We start from the raw sequence: 20032 nt of genomic DNA, 5'->3' as shown, positions 1-20032 counted from the left end.
ATGCGGAGCACGGCATCCCGGCTTCCCCGTGCTCCGGGGGAAGGCAGAGGGCCCCCGGGGAGCAGAACCAAGGCTGTTCGCTCCCGGCCCCCGCTGCCTGCCCCGGCTCCCGAGCACCGACAGCGAGGGGGAGCCCCCCATCCCACGGAGCCCCCCCAGAAACTCAACACAGGCGATAACAATTAAGCAGCGCTGACGTCAGATCTGTAAGTTTATTTGCTCAATGTACGACGGCTACATAATGACTCACATTCATGATACATCACTGAGGAAAAACTGCTAAGAATGGTCCGTGTGTGAAATAATTCCTTACAGAAACACGGAGTTGGAAAAATAATCACTGATTAGACCTTAAAAATAGTTCACTGCATAACATGACAAAAAGCACAAACAAAGGCTCATTCAAAGAACACAGTCATTGTTCTCCTACACTGTAATAGTTATAATTTCACCATGACGAACACCAGACATTAAGATTAAGCTAACACTGGTGTTTTCTTTTGCTTTTTTTTCCTTTTTAAAAACAAAATCATATATAATTGCATGTCACTATAGCAACATCCATAACAGATCAGTTTGTTACGATCACTATTTGGTAGAGCAAACTTTACCCCCAAAAGAAAAAAATAAATTAAAAAACTTTAAAAAATTTTTGAAGACTATTTTGTCATAGGAATACATAACATCTACAGTATAAGTTAATAAATTTCAAGCTACTGTATAGAAATACGACACTAGCATGCACAATATTGTATCAATAGAGTAATGGAGCAGTAATCATTTCACTGGAGAGACAGTATCATAGGCAAGTGCATCTCTTAAAAAACAAAAGAAACCATTCAAGCTGCTTAAAAATCAAGTCCCCAACCCCCACTCCGGTTTTAGCCCTCTTGTGCCATCTCTCCTGCATAAGTTTCCTAAAGCAGCCAGAGCAAAAGCCGAAAAGAAGAAAAAAGAAAAAAAAAAAAAGATAGGTTTTGTAATTCCAGTAAATCACTTCCAAATTATACAGCTGGGACAACACTGCTCACGGGACACGAGGGTCAAAGGAAGGTAAGAAGCCTAAAGCAATCTTCCAGTCCACGGCACGTACCGGCAGCGCGAGCATCTCGCTGCGGCATGCTGCACACCGTACACCCGGCGGATGCGCTTGCTCGCTCGCTGCGAGCGAGGCTGGGCAAGACTCCGCGTGCGAAGGCATCCCGATAAATCTAGCAAAAAACCTTCTCTCCCCTCCCCGAAAAAAAAAAAAAAAAAAAAAGCTTTGCCAGCATCGCCGGGGCAATATCTGAAGGCCGAGCACCGGCCTCGGCTCCGCTCGCTCCCCGAGGGGTTGGGGTAGCGGCTTCGTTTGACTGCGGGGAGGGAGCTGGAGCGACGTCTCCCCGTGCAACCCGACAGCAGGAGCGGCTGTACCGTGTGTGCAACACCACGACACGCTGTTTGCAGACTGACTCTCGAAAGGGACAATTAAAGCCTTTTTCCAAAAAAAAAAAAAAGTAATGCACGAGTGCGATTTTTCCTTACTGCGCAGCTTTAGGTGAAAAGCTACGTGGCACAGCACTCCGCGAGCCAGAGAACAGCAGTGAACTTTCAACAACAATGTAAAAATAAAAATTAAAAATAATAAATTTACTCAAAATGGGGTAAATATTACCTGCTAAGCAACTCAGATGCCCCGACTCCCACCCCCAGCCAGATCAGACAGACTCAGAAAAGATTTTGCTAAGAAGAGAACTAAGTTCCTGGGCTCCCGATGGTTGATAGAAATGTCTATGATTGTAGCTCTTCCCTTGAGGATTTCTCTACCAAATTAGTTTCTAAGCTCCTGAAGTTCACTCATTACACCACAAGCTTCCCCAGGAGAAAGGAAAACGCACCCGGCTTCCCTGGTGACAAACAAGGGAGCCTGGGTGCCCGAGATCTGCTGACAAACCTCATGGTACAGTGGGAGAAAGTCAGGCAGAGTGAAATGGCAGTGCAATCCCTGAGGAAGCAGCTGTGGCACCTTAAATCAGGATGGCCTTTTGAAATACCAAACACAGTACATGACATACAGACCTGAATGCTCTTTTTTTATTTTTTTTTTTTTTCATTTTTTATTTAAGTGGCATTTTAAGTTTAAACACTTCCCCCTTGTCTAATTAAGTTCTTAAACCTTTTGCTGTGGACTTAAAATAGTTGAAACAGCCGCTAGCCAAGCACCTGTTAAGCTGTTGACCAAAAAACTAGAGCAGCTTTGATGTTCCTCGGGCGGGCGGTCTTCTTGCCTTGGGCGACACAGAATAGCTAAAGCCAGTCCACAGGCGAGGACTGATCAGGAAGGCAAGCCAAAAGAACTAGCAAAAGAAAAAACAGACAATCAAAGGCTTGATGTCATATGGCTGTAATGTAGAAATACTGTAAACTGCAATTTAGTGTTAATACTGTAAGCTACCCTAATAAATATCTTAACAAAAAAAAAAAAAAAAAAAAAAAATGGATGCCCTAAATCCCAGGGCTTTGCAAGCCCCAAATTCTTTAATTTTTTTTTAATTCCTTCTCAATTTGGGGATTTTAAGCTACGCCCTGCCAGGCAGAGCGCTGCAGAGAGACGCCCCGCGACGTGGTACGGACACACGGCACTTGGACTGAAGAAACAAACGCACAAAGCCTTACTGGAACCACAGAACTCCCTTTTTTTTTTTGCGTTGCTTTCCTTAGAAACGAGGGCCATTCCATCCACGCGAATTCATCTTAAAACCCTTTTATTTCTAGCGATAAAGTTAAATTAAAGACAGCTCCACTTGTATTAATAATCTACAGAACAGTCCATATGCCAGTGAGGCTGCTATTCCATACCAGCACAGCCAGCCTGACTTCCACTAGTGGTGTTTTGGCAAAAATGTCAACGAGGCAATCAAAGACAGGTTGTGGGGGGCCTCCCTGGGAAGGTGTCCCCTCCCTTTCCCTCCCCCACCCCTGTCGTGGGAAAAAAATAAAGACTGCAGTAGTTAGCATCAGCGTGCGGCTGCCAGTCCATCGGGGGGGTCTAGTTGTTGCCTTCTCCACCATCGTCGTCTTGCTGATCGCTCGTCCAGAGCGTTAGGTTGTCGCGGAGGAGCTGCATGATGAGCGTTGAGTCCTTGTAGGAGTCCTCGTTGAGGGTGTCCAGCTCGGCAATGGCGTCGTCGAAGGCCGTCTTGGCCAGGTGGCAGGCCTGCTCCGGCGCGTTCTGGATCTCGTAGTAGAAAACCGAGTAGTTAAGCGCCAGACCGAGCCGGATGGGATGGGTTGGCTGCATGTGCTCCTTGCTGATCTCATGGGCTTCGCTATAGGCTTTCTCCGAAGACTCCACCACGGTCGCCCTCTTCTCGCCAGTGGCCACTTCGGCCAGGTAGCGGTAATAGTCCCCTTTCATCTTCAGGTAGAAGACTTTGCTCTCGTACTGCGTCTCGCTGCAGTTCTTGATCAGGTAGTTGTCCAGCAGGCTCAGCACGTCCTGGCACACCGCTTCCAACTCCTTCTCGATCTTCTCACGGTAGGCCCGGACCATTTCTATCTTCTTCTCATTTCCATCAGCAGAGGTCTTCTGCTCGATGCTGCTAATTACTCGCCAAGAGGAGCGCCGCGCCCCCACTACGTTTTTGTAGGCAACGGACAACAGGTTCCTCTCTTCGTTGGACAGAGGCTCGTTCAGCTCCGTCACCTGCATCGAGAGAGGGAGAGAGAAGAGAGACGCCTGGGTTAAGCCCCAATCACTTGACGTTCCCATCACACATTCGGGTGCTCCCATGCATCTCTAGCGAGACGCAGGAGAAGGCAGCTGGCTCGCAAAGTCATCTGGCATCCACTCCCATCCCAGAGGGAGCTGTCTGGGAACTCACACCGTGGTTCGGTCCCCCAGCAAGAGGGGTGGGTTGGGTTTTATTCGAGGTGTTCTCCATCTCTTAGAAGATCAGGGTTTTCCAGAATGAGAAATGTCCTCTAGGAAAGAGATGCACCTGCAGGATGAGAGTCGGACTTTGTGATGCAGGTGAGAGGAACAGTCAAAGCAAGAGGGTGGAAATGGTCTAGGTTTACGAGCTAGCCATATGGATTAACAGTACCATAGCTACAGGGCATTCATCTTTTCTGTTTCCCATAAGCACAGGGCATGCTTCCGAGATGCCTAAAGAATACATTAGATGTTAAAATCACAGCTGCCTAAGGCACCTGCACAGATAAGGACTTAAAAGCTCACATGGTAAGAGTATCTTCTGCCCACACAGGATTTTCTTCATTGAGGATAACAGTGTTAATGCTCAGCATCACTTCTACCTGCCTGACGCGCTGCGACAACAGAGGGATTAAGGAGACGATGGAGCACAGAGTCATCTCACAAATGGGCTGCCAAACGCCGCCTTGGCCGGTTCAGTTACTGGGAAGCGACACGCTTGATATTGCAATAATCTCATTCCAGCTCCCGCAAACTCATCACTGGCTGAAGCCATCCGGCAGCACCTCCAGCAACAGCAAGGCAGCCGGCCAACTGCTGCACCAGCTGCCCTGCCTTACGGGCAGCAGGCAGCTCGGGAAGGGCTCGCATCCCCCTTGTCTCCGAGCTGTGCCCTGTACGTGGATCTCTGCACCCTTGAAGCAGGCACAGCAGCCCAGGATGCTGCAGCAGCCAGGCTGCTCCATACAGCCGCTCAGCCGGGGTAGTTACAGCTGCCAAGTGGCACTTTGAGTCTGGATGTTCGCTGTTGTCCCCTTTCCCGAGGGGCACACCACCCCATCACATACACACCCTGGGTACGGCCACGTAGGAAGCAGGCCGGTAGAGCAGGAATCTGTAAGCCCCCTCTCGGCAGTCACTTCTCCCAGGGATTAGGTAATGGTTTGAATGTGAAAGGCTTCTGCAAATACTGAGTCATTTTCACAAGCGCCTGCAAGGACAAGGTTTGTTCTGAGCCTAGATAACCACATTTATGGTGGTGATCAGCAGGCCAAGGGCTCATGCTGGAAAGTGTAGGATGGTCCGGCCCAGGACCTCATTTGAGTGGCCTGGAATGACTCGCCCTCACTTATACCATATTGACCTGCTCATTTCAGCAACATCCGCTCCTGCCTGCAGCTCTCCTTCCAGCTGTTCAGCCATAGTCTGGCTAATGTCTTTTCCCAAAAAGAAGCTACAGCTCAGCCTTAGTTTCCCACACAGCAAGCAGAGTACTCTGGTGTCTGATCCGGATCCCCTCTATTCCTTTCCTCAAGGCAGAGGCAGCAAGAAGAGCCTCCACTCCCACTTCCCGCTATTGTGCGGACCTCTGCTGCTCCACGAGATGCTCTACAGCCTGGCAGGAGAAGCAGCAAACAGCCCATCTCCGTACAGAAGAGGGTCTTACTATGTAAACCAGGCACAACTGCCTTCTGTGTCAAGGGTAGAAGATGGCTGAGGGACCAGGGAAATGGGTGTCACATTAAAGAGGGCAGAGTCTCCTGTGAGTATCAGCAGCCGCCACCGATACAGGACAAGGTGCACAGGGCAGCGTGCCAAGGCAGCTCCCAGCTTTCACGTCCCAAGGTAAGCAGGGTGTGCGATGCCCGGGCCACCCGGCAGCCAGGGGACTAACCCACGTCCCACCTCTCCCAGCCAGGCTAACGGCGGCTGTTTAACCACACGGCCCTGGGTTTTGTGTGATATGCTGCTTCCCGCAGAGGGGCTGGGGCAGAGGCTCAGCCCTTCACACAGCCCGACTGCAATGTGCTAAAATACCCTCAGCAAGTCATTTATATGCTGCTTCCAGGCTGCCTTGTGCTCCAAGTTCAGAGGTCTCTAGCTGTCTGTATTTTTACAAGACTTAACAACTTTGAGATGACTCCATTCATTCTTTCCTCTGAGTGACACCTGCACAAACAAATTAAAGATACTGTGAGGTTAAAGCCATCTTTGAAAGACACTGGAGCACAATGAAGGTGTCCTTCTGCCCTGGAGCTTATGGGTTGTCTATCCTTGGAGATATATTCAAAACTTGATCAGGTTACTCAGGGTCTTGTCCCATCTAAGTTGCCCTGCTTTGAGTAAGGGACTAGAAACATCCAGAAATCCTAGCCTGACTTATTCTCTTACCTTCCAGCTGTAAATTGAGTGTCCAACATCGACAGCCATACAACAAGAGACTCACCAACTCCAACAGTTTTCTGTCCTGACACTGGTTATGAAGGTTGATAACCACATGAGGTTTTGCTTTTAGTGAGATGCTCTCTGAACAGAGATACCAGTTTTAAGCGTGGACCAAGCAGGTGACTTTAAAGCTGCCCCACAGCCGAGTCTGCAGATATCTATCACTGCAGAAAGAAGTAGATTTACCTCCTTTCACCAGAATAGTCTCGCTGGAGGACGGATTTATTAAAACTACAGGGAGTTTCGTAGGATTAGCTTTGCCATAAACATTTTAAATTCGAAGCTATTAAGGATTACGGAAGAAAGTTGCCTGTCAAAATCCTTTCAACAAACTCGCTGACAGATGGAAGGTACACCTGTGGAGAAAGCAGATTCCTCCAGGGAGCTTGCAGAGAACTTACCAAAGCAGAACGGGAGCCTCGTTAACCATGTAACTGCTTTCTAGCAGTATGCACGCTCCCAGTAAGGTAAAGCACTGCAGAGAAATGGCAAAGGTGTAACACGGCCAGAGACAGGGATTGCATCCCTCAGCACTAGGAGAGGGAAGGAAAGAGGCTGCAGTCCTGCACATATTTTGGTTTGCTACTGAGCCAAGAGAGGAAGAAAGGAAAACCATCTGGCACTTGCATTCCCAGTAGGAAGAAAAAGAAAGATGCCCAGGACACTAGATATCGGACAGCAAAGGTACAGTTAGCTGCCTAAATCAGAGAGTCACTGGAAGGTGGAAAAGACGTATCCCAGGTTAAGCTGCCTTTGGGAACTGCCATCATCCCTGCCTCTTGGTCTGCCCAGAACCTGCCTGCCACGTCTCAGCGCTACAGTAAGATGCTGCTGCCCGCTTGCCCGCACCACCGAAGGATGGGCTGGTGTCTTTGCATAATCTGCCACGATACGTGTGCCACTCCAGCATGGGATCGCAGCCATCATCACGCTGCTTTTGCCAACAGCACTGTACGGGTGAACATCTCCAGCAGAAGACCATCCAGAAACCACTGCTGCAACTTGTCAAGTGGATGCAGGTCTGTGCCTTCACTGTAAGCCTGTGCTGGCCAACCAAATGCTGATTTTTCCTTACACTGCAGGATACCAACGCAAAGTGAGTTCAATAAAGCCAGAGGCTGAACAGCAAGCTCTGATATACTTAATTTATAGTATTGCATTGAACGCCTCTGATGTAACATCAATAAGGCAATATCCTGCATCAGGCCTGATTAGATTGCAGCGGTCACGTTACAAGCCCTTTCAGAGAATTTTTGCTAATGTTTGTTTCCAGCATCCAGATTAATACTACCAGAACCCTCCCCCTTCTTAACTCAGACCTTGGAGGGGTCTCACCTCCCTTAAGAAGGGCAGCACCCTCACATACAGACCAACCCTACGAGCATTAAGTCGCCTGATGCCATTCCCAGCACTGTTACATGGAGTTAAAGACTTCAAATACCCAAAGAAAAATCTCAGTTTGGCATTAAAAGGGCTTGGCAGGAACACAAAGCCATCTGGAAGTCTACCTGCTCTCTGGGAAGCTCAGTCATTTTGGCCCTGGCTGACAGCAGAGAAAAGCAGAACTTGCACCACAAATCTCAGTAACTGTCAAGCCTCAAACTGATCTACTTGTGCCCCTGTAGATCGGAGCAGGGGGGGCAGGAGGTGCATGCAGCTGAAATGGAGTCAAACCTTCCATGTGGCATAAACAGCCAAGCACAAAGAGCTAGTCCACACACTCATTCAACTGGAAACTTGATAGATGCAAGTCTTTTAGCTATTCTGCAAAAAAAAAAAGAAAAAAAAAGACCTTTTTCACCTTCCTTTCTGCTTCTTCCCCCCAAAGAAGCCCAGCCTGCAAGCCCAGCCACAAGACCAGCTCTTTATTGATGCAGAGCAGCAGAAGACCTCAGCTGTGGCACCTCTCATTTCTCTGCTGGTCTGCAGGCAATGGTCTTACTTGCAGGAGCTTCACCCATGCCCTGTCACAGCACGTGACACACGTGCCAGGAGCCAGAACCTTCGCACACTGCAGGCAGCCCTGTGCTCGGCAGAAGCCCTACCCAAGGGCAGAAGCAGAGGAGAAGACACCCAGCCAGGGAGTGCAGATCTATACCAGGCTTCGCATGGAGCAGTCTACACTGACAGGCTTTGACTTGGAGGCACGCTCTGTCACCAAACTTGAGGACGCTGCCAAGTTCCAGTCCCATCAGTTCCTGCAGCCTTTGAGGGTGCAAGCGTCTGCACCACCAAGACTCAAGTGCCCTAAAGCCACAGGGATAGTCCAACAGTTCCTGTTGGACAAAAACTACTGGAAGTTCAGGGTTTCTACTGCTCGAGAGTCCAGAGGTTTGTACAAGTCAAAGCCCTCTGCTTTACAACAAAGTTCTTCAGACGCAGCACGATCTCAGAGAAGGTTCTCCCGATTTCTCTGCTACAGCTGTGAGCACTCTGCCCAAAACCTGGCAGGCTCCCGGCATGCCTAAGTATCACATTGCAGCCAGGGGAAGGTTCAGCCTCATGCCGAGAAGCCAGGGAGCATGCAAAACTTCACCTGCCCCAAAAGCCCAAGGGTTGGTCCTACTGCACCTTCTTTCCAGAAGCATCCTAATTAGCAGGCTTTTTTCAGACCTACAGGGAAGGTTTGCTCCCAGCCAGTGGCAGGTTAGTTTCCTTACGGAGCTTATTCCAAGACTCTTATCCTCCACTTCTCACCTTACATCACTAGGTCTGAAGTAATCTTTTTTTGAGTACATCATGAAATAATCATTTTTGAGGACCCTTCAGTAGCTGCAATGGAGATCCATCACAGGATTTAGTTTTACCTGTTTATCCTTATACACATGGATTTTCACTTAGTTTTATAACTAAGTGCCCGCCCATTTATGGCTCCTACCTAGCTTTGATGTCTTATCTTAAAGCATACAGCAGAGCAAGCTGAGCAGACCCAGAGATTCTTCCCTGGGGAATACCATCAACATTTGACAGTTTAATTCATGTTATAAGCCTCAACACTTTCGCTTTTCTGATTGCCTAGAAGAGATCCCAAGTCCCTGACAACACTAGACATCTACAAAGGAGCCAAGCTTTCTGGGGCGGGGGGGCGGGGGAGGAGAGAGAGCAAGAGCGAGAGAGAGAGCGCGCGCACGCACCATGAGAACCTCAAACTGCCCACTGAGAACAGCTTTTGAATGTCACCAGAGCTCCTCGTCCACCAGGATACACAACAGCCATCTTCTCCTCAGCACTTGTGTTTCCTCTGTTCTATCTACAGCTTCTGCGCCATGTAATTATGTTATCTCTCAACAGAAACCCTAGCAATTGCCTTGGTTTTATTCACATGCAGCTTGTTAGTCACGCTGAGGTCTGGCCTGAAGGTCCCCTTTTCTGTTTCAGTGGCCATGCCACCTTCCCCTCCCGCCATCTCTAGCTGCTGTCTCGTGGTGGGACCCCATCACCCGACTGCAAGCACCAGACAACCTTCAGCAGCCCGAGTGCTGTCATTTTGGAAGTGACATGCCAGAGAGACTGCCTGGTTTTTATGTCCCCACCTCACTCTATGTCTAGCTTCTGAAGAAATGGCTGCCCTTGAGCACATTAAATTGTCACCATTAACCCAGTGGCTTGATTACAGTCACAACTAGATGTTGCACAACCTAGTCAAGAACAGCTTCTCCTTGTGCGCTCCAGAGCAAGCTGTCCTACAACACCATCGCAGCAGTCAAAGATGCTTTTCTTAAGCACTGTCCTACTTCAACACAAAGTACACTTGTGTTAAACTAGACCTAAATCTAAAATCTTACCAGATTTCACTGGTTTGGGTCTTTCCCCCCCATACTCTAGCCTTCTTTCCCATGTCACACTTCCAAAGTGGAAGTCACACCATAACTACTTTTCCCCTTGCTGACCTCCTCTGCTGTCCTCTCTGCTCATGTATTATTGCAGCATGGCCAGGGGGATTTTCAGCTACAGGTCAAGCCCTTCCTCTCATCTCAGACAAGACCAGAAAAGCACAAGCAGGCTGCGGGCAGAAGTTAGTTCCCCACCGCTGTCTCCTTTGACTCTTTCAGTATGAATAATCACATGCTAGTTCCCATTTTTTAAGCTGGCGGGGCCAGCTCTCATCGCAGGACAGCGGCTGAAGGCACATGGGATGGTTCTGCCATTACGTTTCAAATTGCTCCGAGTGCATCAAGGACCAGCATCTGCAAAGTAAGATTGTTTATTGCTTGTAGCATAACTGGATCTCAGAAGCTACTTAGGCACTCTAAACACCGATTAGGAATTTCTGCATGTTCCTACAGTTAACAGCAGCTTTCATCCCACTCTGCAGTCTTTATTATTTAAGGCGACTTTGAACCACCCAAGACAAAGTCTTCAAATTGGAAGGGAGACGTAAAAACCAAGAGCTCATTTATTTCATTGGCCTCTGTAGCTTAACAACTACTTAAGCCAAAGTGAATTTCATCGCACTACACACAGGTTTGATCAGTCCTTGGAGCCTGCAGATCTACTCCAGTTTCAGTCTGGCTCTGATGGATTTCAGCTAGAGAAAAAGCAAGTTTCAACTGCTTGGGTCATTCCTGCATGTAAAAGGTCATAGGGAGCCAAGGCAAGAAAGCCAGTGACAACAGCAGAGCTCTGAGCTGTTCCTATTCTGCATTCGGTAGCAGCATTTCACGTACCACCCCTTATCTGCAGCGCTGCAGTCCCAGCATTTAGTCTAACGGCTCAAGTTTTTCCTGGGTGCCATCGATTTGCCTCACCAGCTTCTTCTGCAGTTTTTGAGATAAGGCAAGCATAAGGAACATCTGCCTGCCTTCTGTACGTGGCTTCCAGGCACGTTATTATACCTTGCAATCTGCCATGGCTATTGAGTTGACAGAGGGCAACCCAGACACATTGCAATAATCAGCTGGAAGTAACAATCCCAGCTTCCCAGCATGGACATCGTGTATGCTCTTCAAGTACATCAGTGTAGAGCTACAAACCATTTCTGAATTAGCATTGCACAGACTTGTAGCAGGGAGCTGCTCCTAAAGCTAGTATCTGCTTTTTGAGCCATTAAGAAATTATGCCCAAGTTCTTCTTGTCTTCCTTATTAACACCCAGATTCTTGTTAGCCTTACCAAAAGACAGGCTATTAAACAAGATGGAAACTGGTCGTAGGACAACTTGTTTCACTGTCTTGCTGCCACTAGCTGCCTCGTACCTATTAAAAACTCTTGGGAAAAATAATCAATCTCTGTTGGTCTAGTGCCTTCCTGCCACCAGATGGAGAAAGCAGCAAGTCGAACCACATCAGTCCCAGCATTTAAGAGGACTGTCACTCAGGGCTCATCACACCGACTCTGGCAGATGGGATACCAGCACCTTTGCCTGCTAACTACAAAGCAACAGAAGGGACGCCAAGCTACTCCTTCCCCAAGATATGGCAGGCTGGCAAGCATCATCTGCCCACTTTTGTGTTTCTGCAAGCACCTCAGCAGCAGCCCAAGATCACCACCCCGCTCCGTCACCCAACAGCCTGGGAGCTCTCCTGCCTCGGATTATCCAGTCTGTTCCCTGCTGATACGCCTTTCCTCCAAGCTTTCTGCAAAGCGCATGGAGGACCAGTGCCACAGCACGCCACTGCCATGGAAGCTGAGGTGTGCTCCTGGAGCACGCCAAAAGTTTTAGGAGCTCAGAGTAGGTCCTTCTGAAAGGAGAATGACAATTCAGTGATTTCTATAGGCTCTTCTGGGCTGCATTAAACTTCTCCAGGTGTGAGCTGAAAAGCTCTTGAAGAGTAACTGCAGCTCTTTCCTCAACAGCATTTCTGTACAAGTTTAAAGACTTCTTTTATTTTCCATTCAAGCATTATTCTCCTTCAGGAAAGTCCATCCACTCACAGGCTTTTTAGCTGAAGCAGCCATCCATGGGATGACTACTGGTCATTTCTAGAGCCTTAAGACTTGGTCAGCATAGGGGAAGACTGACTCCCTCCCCCCCGCCTCCAATTTATGGCAAAACAAAACCAAGCTAGACAGGCTTCAGGGACTCTAGCACGTAAGCAGGGATACACTTGATAAATGAACCAAGTTTCACGTGGGGAGGGTGTTTAGTGCTGCTGGGAGCATTAGCTGCTTAAAGACTTACCTCACAGCTTCTAAGAGTACTAATCTGGCTCAGATATTAGTGCTTTCCTGCTCACTTCCAGCCCCACCGCTAGGCAGTAAACACCCTGCCACCAGATCATCAAATCCTCCCCGGAGCTTCAAGTGTCAGGCCAACATGAGACGCTTGTCCTTAATCAGGGGCTCAAAAAATGACAGCGTTATGTTGTACCCATGATCTCTATTCAGTTGAACCAAGTAGAGAGAGGAGAGACCACGTGCCATGGGTAGGACACCCCAGGAAAGGTTGAGAGCGAGTTCTGGCTGCTGAGCGAGCCTGCTCCCAGGTCTGCCCAAGCAGGATGAACTGGACAATTCTTGGCTGCTTGCATGGCTTCCTCCTGCACGGCAGAGCCACTGCTGCCACGGCAGCTGGCAAGCTGCTGCTCCAGGAGAATGAAATGGGAGAAGCTGCAACCATGCAAACAACTCCCTGCAGCTAGCGCATAAGTTTTTAACTGCTTCGTGGTATTACCGCAAACACTTTGGGAAAGTCTGCTTGTCACACATCAAGGCAAGGTTCTGGAAATATAAAAAACAACCCACCCAAGATTTTTGTTCTAGGTCTTTTGGTCTGCAGAACCAGCAGATTCTTGCAGTGTCTGAAATGTGTTTTACCAGATTAAGCAAGAGACTTTCCAGAACACCCAGGTGGACTCCAGCATGTCAGCTCCACGATAGGTTTAATTTCCACATCAGCGAGCAAGGTGATTATCCCTCCAGATGTACTTTACCCTCCCACTGCTTCAGGGATTTCAGGGTTGATCTTACACACCTCTAGCAAAGACAATTTTATTTAATTTCTTAAATGAACTTGCAGAACAGAAAGTCAAGTTTTTGCTCTGGCAGCTTTCTGGAGCACTGCAGCCAATTTTAAATTACGAGGACGGTCACTTTACTATTCTAGATCTGACTGTGGATTTAACTACCCTCGCCTGGCTTCAGCTATCTCCTCCCAGCCCTCTTTTGAAGCTCAAGGGACTACTACCACAGATTTGATCTCAGTTCATCACAGGTGACAGAGCCCCTAGGCGCCAATGTCTTGACACCACCAAATGCAAGAAGCCAAGCTCCCAACTTCAAGGTAATGAAATATTCATCTCACGTAACAAAGCCCAACAGCATAAACAGGCAAAGCTCCAATGCCTTCCTCAGCTGGGTGTAAATCAAAGGCTGTTAATCTTCCCCAAGTTCTCATTCACTGCTGAATACTAAGCATTAGTCTTTTACAAGTGCAGATCTCCTACAGCAGTTCTCGAGCGTATCTGTTAGCATACAGCACAGCAACAGCTTCTCCAACTACTATTAATAAACTTTATGCTGCAGAGCACCACAACTGTCCAAACAACGTGTCCATCAGCAGCCTCGTTAACGCTGAAGCTGAGGTATTTTTCTAGAGCCTTGCCGAAACCATCTTAGAGAGGAATCAGAAGCATACTGACATGCCAAGTAGCTTTGCCTGCTACGTAAGCAAAGATACATCCCAAGCAAGCCAACCCATCCAGTAAGATCAGAGGGAATTTGCAAACAATTAAGGAATGTTTTGTACTTTGAGTCCCTGCAGACTTGCATTTGTTCAAGTGCAGCTGCCTCAATTCTAACATCTCCTTTATAGAAAAACATTAAGTACTCTAATCCCTAATCTGGGGATCACTTTAAGGGAATCTCATGCCATCATCAGTGACATGTTCTCTAGTTACTCTCCTACTGCTATTAACTAATGCACTGCCCTTGGTCACTAGATCACTAGTTTTGGGCCAGAAATCAGGTTTCTTTAATACCTAATTGAGCATGTGCTGGGTCGTTCCTGAGATGTGACTAAATCTGGGTTAGCACAGAAAAACCTGAGACTGGGGGAAGTTTGTACTTAAATAGGCAGACAAAGGCTTTTGTTTCACCAGCTACACAAAGGCACTGCTTTTGAGAGACAGTCTCATCAGTGTTTCCTGCAGCCCGAGGATTGCTGCCTCATCATTTCAGCTCCGTTTTCCAGAATTTACCATTTCTGAGCACTTCCAGACCCCACCAAGCAAACCGGCACTGCCACCAGGGTGAGACTCCTGGGTGAACATCAAGCCTGCGCTTCCCCAGCCCCAGCAGTTCCCGGGGCTCCGGCCCATCAGAGGGGCTGGAGAGACGCGGCAGCTCAGGCTCGCTGTCATTGTGCACTCGGAGAAGCTGGACAAAGCCATCCCGCTGCCGAGCTCCTCCCCGAGGCAGGCTCCCCACCCAGAGCCACGGGTAGGAATCCAACATCTTGACATCTGGACTCTGGAGAGAAGAGTCAGGCCTCTTACTTCAAAACAATAAGAAATTTAAAGAGCAGAATGAAAGTCCTTTTGTCACCATTTTCCTTCATTTTAGGACGGGAGGAGGGACTTTGCTCATTAGATCAAGCAGCCAGGGGAACGAACAGAGAAAGCTGGCTACGACAGCACTGGCCGTGCCTGGCTGAGGAGATGACACACCACCGAGTTACACAAACCCCACAGCCAGCTGGTCACGGGTCCATATCCTTCCCCTTTCCTGCTTGCTCCAGACCAAGTGCAGATTTGTGAAGTCCCCCACAGCTGCTCAAAGCTTCCTCCGCTTTGGAGGGGGGAAGGTGGGAGGAGGCAGAAGGAGAGACCAGGAGGGACCTCAGCAATGCCAGCGCACCACCCATATCCCGCACAGGAGAGCACAGCCATGTTCCCTCGCAGCCACACTCATCTTGCAGGGTCCTCCACCACCCATGTGTAAATGCACAGTGCATTCAGACAGTGCTGTGCAAGCTGTGGGCTGGGTTCCCACAAAGCCGTTTTGCCTGCACGGGGGAAGAAGAGTTCCCCCATCTGCAAAGACCGAAAGCTGCACAGGCAGGAGCACAGGCAGAGCCTGGCAGCCAGCAGCCATGGCAGGGCATTTTATCTAACTACCGCCAGCATGAAACCGGCCATGGCTATTTATCTGAACAACATCCTGAAGTCAAGCCGAAAGTTTCAGAGGTCAAAAGACAAAACCACCGTATCTTCACCAGGACAGCGACAAATGCACAGCTACTTCCCCTTTGTTAAAACGGTGTTCAAGTGCTAAAACAGATTCCCAAGCTATTGCTTTCCAGCAGTGACCAGCGCTTGCAGAAATGAATTGAGCAAATACTTGCCACTGTTTTCATGAAATTTTTGCTTTCCAGACATCAAATTGCCTTACGTCTTCAGTCACGTGAATCTAACAGGAGGGAGACAGACTTCAGCCAAGGACAGGTTAGGTTAGTTATCTTTCCAATAAAGAAGGGAAGTTGGTTAAGGCTTTCAGCCTTCCAGAAAGAAATAATGAAGGCCTGGACAGCAAAAGAAAGAGGGTCTACGCTGGCTCCAAACCAGTTAGCATTACCTTTGGAAAAAAGCTATCTTGAGTTGCAGGGCACTGAAGCGTAGAAGAGTGCCTCAAGATCAAGGGTGCATCAGCTATCCAGAGACGACTGAAGCCCTGCATCACAGCTTTGCCACAGTGAAGCTGGAAGATGATGCCTGTATCCTATCAGGACTGTCAATGGAGAAATGCTTGGGAAGCCAGGCAAATCCTGTTTCACCGTGCTTTGTACTGCAGTTATTCCACTATGCATTCACTTTTTACTGTCAGTCATGGGTCAGGAGGTGGAACTGGGCAGAAAAGCAGAAGGCAGCTTCAGATCTGCAGAGTCCTAAATGCCCCAGACACCGACGCTACTGAGGAAAGGCTCCCTCCAGTCGGACCGTAGGCATTTTCCAAACCCCTCTTCCTCTATACCTGCCTCTGAACAGCCTGGTGTCTGGCAGGGATACACCGAGCAGCTAGCTCTAGTCTGAACTAGCCTGCCAGTCCTTTTTGCTCTTCCCTGCCAGACTGGTATTGAGCTCCCAACACGCTACTCACCTCTGCCAAGGGAGAGAAGCAGCACCAACGAGTCCAGCAGTGCTCCGCGTCCAAGCGCATGTCTGAGCTCAGACAAAGCCACCTCCCAAGAAGCAGCTGGCCACTCAAGCATTGGCACAAGAATGGATTGTTTATTTTTCCTAAGTATGTACCCTTGCACACAACTTTCTATGCATTCGTTTGCACATGGTTTACTTGGCATGGAGCTGCTCAAAACAGAAGATGAAGAGTTCAGTTGTAGAGTTCGTGCATTATACCCTGCCAGATGCATCACCACCCATGGAGGTTTCTCCAGGTGTAAAGTCATGGCTACCACTCTCCTCTCCCAGCCCCTGCTCCATCAGCTGAACCCTGAGCCATGTTTCTTCTTGTATCCTCAAGAATCACAGCTAGTAGATCAACTCCTAACTACAGGTATGCATCAATCAAAATGGTAAACATGACAAGCACATCTCATCTTTTCTGATGCCTCGTGAAGATCTGCACACTCAATGCCTCACCCTACCCAAATCTGCAGTTCCACAACACCCAGACAGGCCAGCTGGCATGTGCTCACCCATATTGTCCCAGAGCGTCTACTGAACCCAAGGGAGCACAAATTCTTTAGAGATTTAAGACAGAAGACTGTATCCAAGGTTAAGTGACTGCTCACCAGTACAACGATACCAGAGGCCCCTGACCACACAAGCTGACAAAGCTCCCACCATGTGCATTTTGCCCTTGCAGAGTCCTTTCATTGGCACAACTTAAACGCACCCGAATGGCACAAGCCATCCCATCCCAACATGTCAGCAGGAGGCAGAAGAGCAGCTTGCTGGTACAGCTGGAGTCCTCTGTCTATGCACCATCCTGTGCACACTGACATCTTACTCCATCTCAGTCCTAACCGTGCTTCTTCCAAGCATGTGATACCCCAGTATGAAGTGGTGCAGTGAAATACCAGGCTCTGAAAATCCTTGTGCTTATGATTGTGAAAGGGCTTGGGGTCACCCCCCAGCCTGGGAACAAAACCGTGGTCCAGCCTAGGCCTCCCCATGGGCTACTGGGAACCACCAGGTCACTCTTACTCCACCTCCCTGATCTTAAGCTCTGCGAGGCTGAGACTTCTTATTCCTACCCAGAGAGCCAAGCTGACCATGCTCCTGACCAGCTCTAATGCTGACACAAGAATGAAAACAGCTTAAAATGAAGCGGTCCAGTAATACACAGTGAAGAAAAGATGGGGCAGAGGAAAAAAATATGATGGGGATCCTCAAATTAAGGAAAATCTTCCTTCTACCAGCAGCAGAAGGCAAGGAAGAAGCACGTTCCTCCAGACATCATCCAGTTCAGATGAGACAAGCCAAGAACAGAGTGCATATGCTCCAGGGGTGCAGGAGTTTTCAATTCAGAAAACACTTACGGAGCTGAAGTTCTGTGGTTGCCCTTAAACTGTTGTTCCTGTAGCCTCTAGCAAGCCAAGTTCACATCACCAGTGCCCAAAGAGTCTATTCCAGAGAGCAACTTTGGAATCAGCTGGTGAACAAAGGTTGGACAGATAGGGCTTGTCCATACATATTATGAAGCTTATTGGGTGTTCCAAAAAAAAAAAAGTCATCTCCCATGAGCCAGGCATCTTTAACCACAAGAAGCAGCGCAAGAAAAAAGGGGGGGGAGGGGGTGGAAATCAAGACAACTCCCACCAATCTTTTTGCATTTTCAGGGCTAGCCACCATCCAAAAGATGTACTGGTTAAGTCCAAAACATCTAAGGGCTCTTGGAGAGCCTTGCCCAAGAGCTTTACTGTTTCCATGTACCCCAGACGTCTGCAGAGGATTCAACAGCTATATTCTCCATCACAGTCTCAATATCACTTTCGTTTAGTTCAAAAAGAGCTATTTCTAATCAAATCCACACCTGGCTATTACACTTGGCCAACTGAGAGAAACCCAGCACGGTCTCACAAGTCAGTGGCTTTTCCTAAAGCTCATACATGAAGGCTTACCAGGAGCTTAAAGGGGAATTTCTAAGAGCTTGAGCTGCTGAAGACTCTCCAGTTAATACAGTTAATGTGTGCAGTGCCCACTGTACTCGTGTACAGGGCATGTTGCTATCTGTCCGCAGCTTAAGTGCAGATGTGCGAATCAGCCTACCGCTACGAGGTCCTGAGGCCGATTTACGCAGAGACAACCCACGCCGTGAACCGTTACGAGGTCGGAAGCACGGCAGGACGGCAGCTCCTGACAGCAGCCATCCTGCCCTGACCCCGCAGGCCTCTGGGTAGGAAGCCCTGCTCCCTGATTGCGAGTCACGCTGTCTCAGACCCCCACCACCATCACTCAGGTCTGAGCAATCCCTCGCTGCTAAAAGGCAGGAGGACTCCTCCTCTATGTGTAAAAGCAGCTTGGGAAGCACGCAGCCATGCAGCCCCATGCTGCAGTGGTCCAGGAGGTACCACGAGGCTGAGCAGCATTCAAGATGCCTGCACAAGGGGCGGCGGCAAGAGCATCAATGCAGTCTTAGATGCCAACATACCCTCTCCAACTCGGCACTGGAAATGGTTTCTCCAAAGCCTTCCCCAGCCCCCCTGGGAAGTGCTACTACAGCAGCTCGCACTCCTTGCTCCCTTCCTACCATCACAGATGGCCTGCCCAGCACTCCTCCTGGAGAAGCCTTTCCACCTCACCCTTTTGTCTCGTCTACGCTGTGAAGCAGAAAGCAGCTAATCATCCCTGCCCCACTCCCCTGGGACTCTCCAGATAGGAGGGATTTGTGTTACTCCCCGTCTTTCCAAGGGCGAGCCTGCTATCTGCGTGAAGCCCCGCTATCTGCACTAACCTGGTCACTGGACGTGGAGGACGATAGCCTGCCAGGCTAGTGAGCAACACGGCAGAAGCCCACATACCCCATACCAGGGAAGGCCTGCGGTTCCCCACGCTCGCTCTCCTCCTCCACCCACAACAGCCATTTACTGCACCAAGAGCCAGTTGTGTCTAAAGCTTGCGCAGCAGCCGACTGCTTTTCAGCATCTCCAACGTTCACTCCTCCACACCCACCACCACCACAGCTGATGGTCCTCATGTGCAGCACAGCCACGGCTCCGCTGCAGAGGTTGGGTCCCCAAAGTCAAGCAGCCAGGTATTCCCCTCACAGGGGACCTTCAGGTGAGCTCAAGGACTCTGCCATGTCGTCCCATACCTACACGATACGTAGGTGCAATGTAATAATCCTCCCCCCACCCTTTTTAAGCGACTTATTTCCTGCAAAAGTTATTGCAATCATCTCACTTGTTCACCTGCGCATCCCCCCCCACCCTAAAGGTCCACAGGGAGGCATGTGCTCTGCTCCCCAGACAGCACCCATCAGCGGCTTGGCAGGCCTCCACTTCCAAAAAGGCTCCAGCAGCATTGCTGCTTCCCAGCTAATGGATATCGATCCACAGCCCTGGCGCTGGGTCAGACGGTAAATTCTTTGTGGAGCTGACCCAGACAAAAAGGCAGCTCACTTCAACCACAGGCACTGCGGGCAGCAAAACCCCGGCGAGCTAGGAAGGAAACCACTGGTGCTGCGTGGGCACAGCATCAGTTGGGATGGCAAGCCCAAGGCCAACGCCTGCCCACTGACCAGCAGGCATAGCCACCACCCTGGGGACCAGCGGAGAGCTTTCCTGCTCTCCAACATATTATAGGGCTGACTGTAGCCCCAGAGAGTGCTGAGGTGACAAGGGACATGACCAAGGTCATGCAGCTGTACCCTGGACCGATGGGCCCAGCCCTGCACCCCTCCCAGGTGCGGCATCGCCTTCTGCTCCCTCCGGCAGGCGAGGGGACCATTTGCTGTGTTTTACCGAGACACCCCAGTAAACCTGTCACATTCG

At 49.4% G+C, this 20032-nt stretch overlaps 1 protein-coding gene across 1 annotated transcript; it reads right to left on the bottom strand.

Annotated features, from left to right (window-relative positions):
• Positions 1–2076: 2076 nt before the first annotated feature.
• On the bottom strand, positions 2077–3694 carry YWHAG (tyrosine 3-monooxygenase/tryptophan 5-monooxygenase activation protein, gamma). Its single transcript, XM_009578252.1, has one exon. It carries the CDS (start codon positions 3692–3694, stop codon positions 3032–3034), a length of 663 nt encoding a protein of 220 aa, XP_009576547.1. The 3' UTR covers positions 2077–3031.
• Positions 3695–20032: the final 16338 nt, after the last annotated feature.

This window comes from Fulmarus glacialis, unplaced genomic scaffold (assembly GCF_000690835.1).
Source record: "Fulmarus glacialis isolate BGI_N327 unplaced genomic scaffold, ASM69083v1 scaffold10160, whole genome shotgun sequence".
Classification (NCBI taxonomy): domain Eukaryota; kingdom Metazoa; phylum Chordata; class Aves; order Procellariiformes; family Procellariidae; genus Fulmarus; species Fulmarus glacialis.
Note: the sequence above shows the minus strand (reverse complement) of the source record. Positions and strands in the feature narration are given on the sequence as shown.

What these genes read in the sequence shown, in the direction of transcription:
- YWHAG (XM_009578252.1), bottom strand. Translation starts at nt 3,694, where the DNA reads ATGCAGGTGACGGAGCTGAACGAGCCTCTGTCCAACGAAGAGAGGAAC.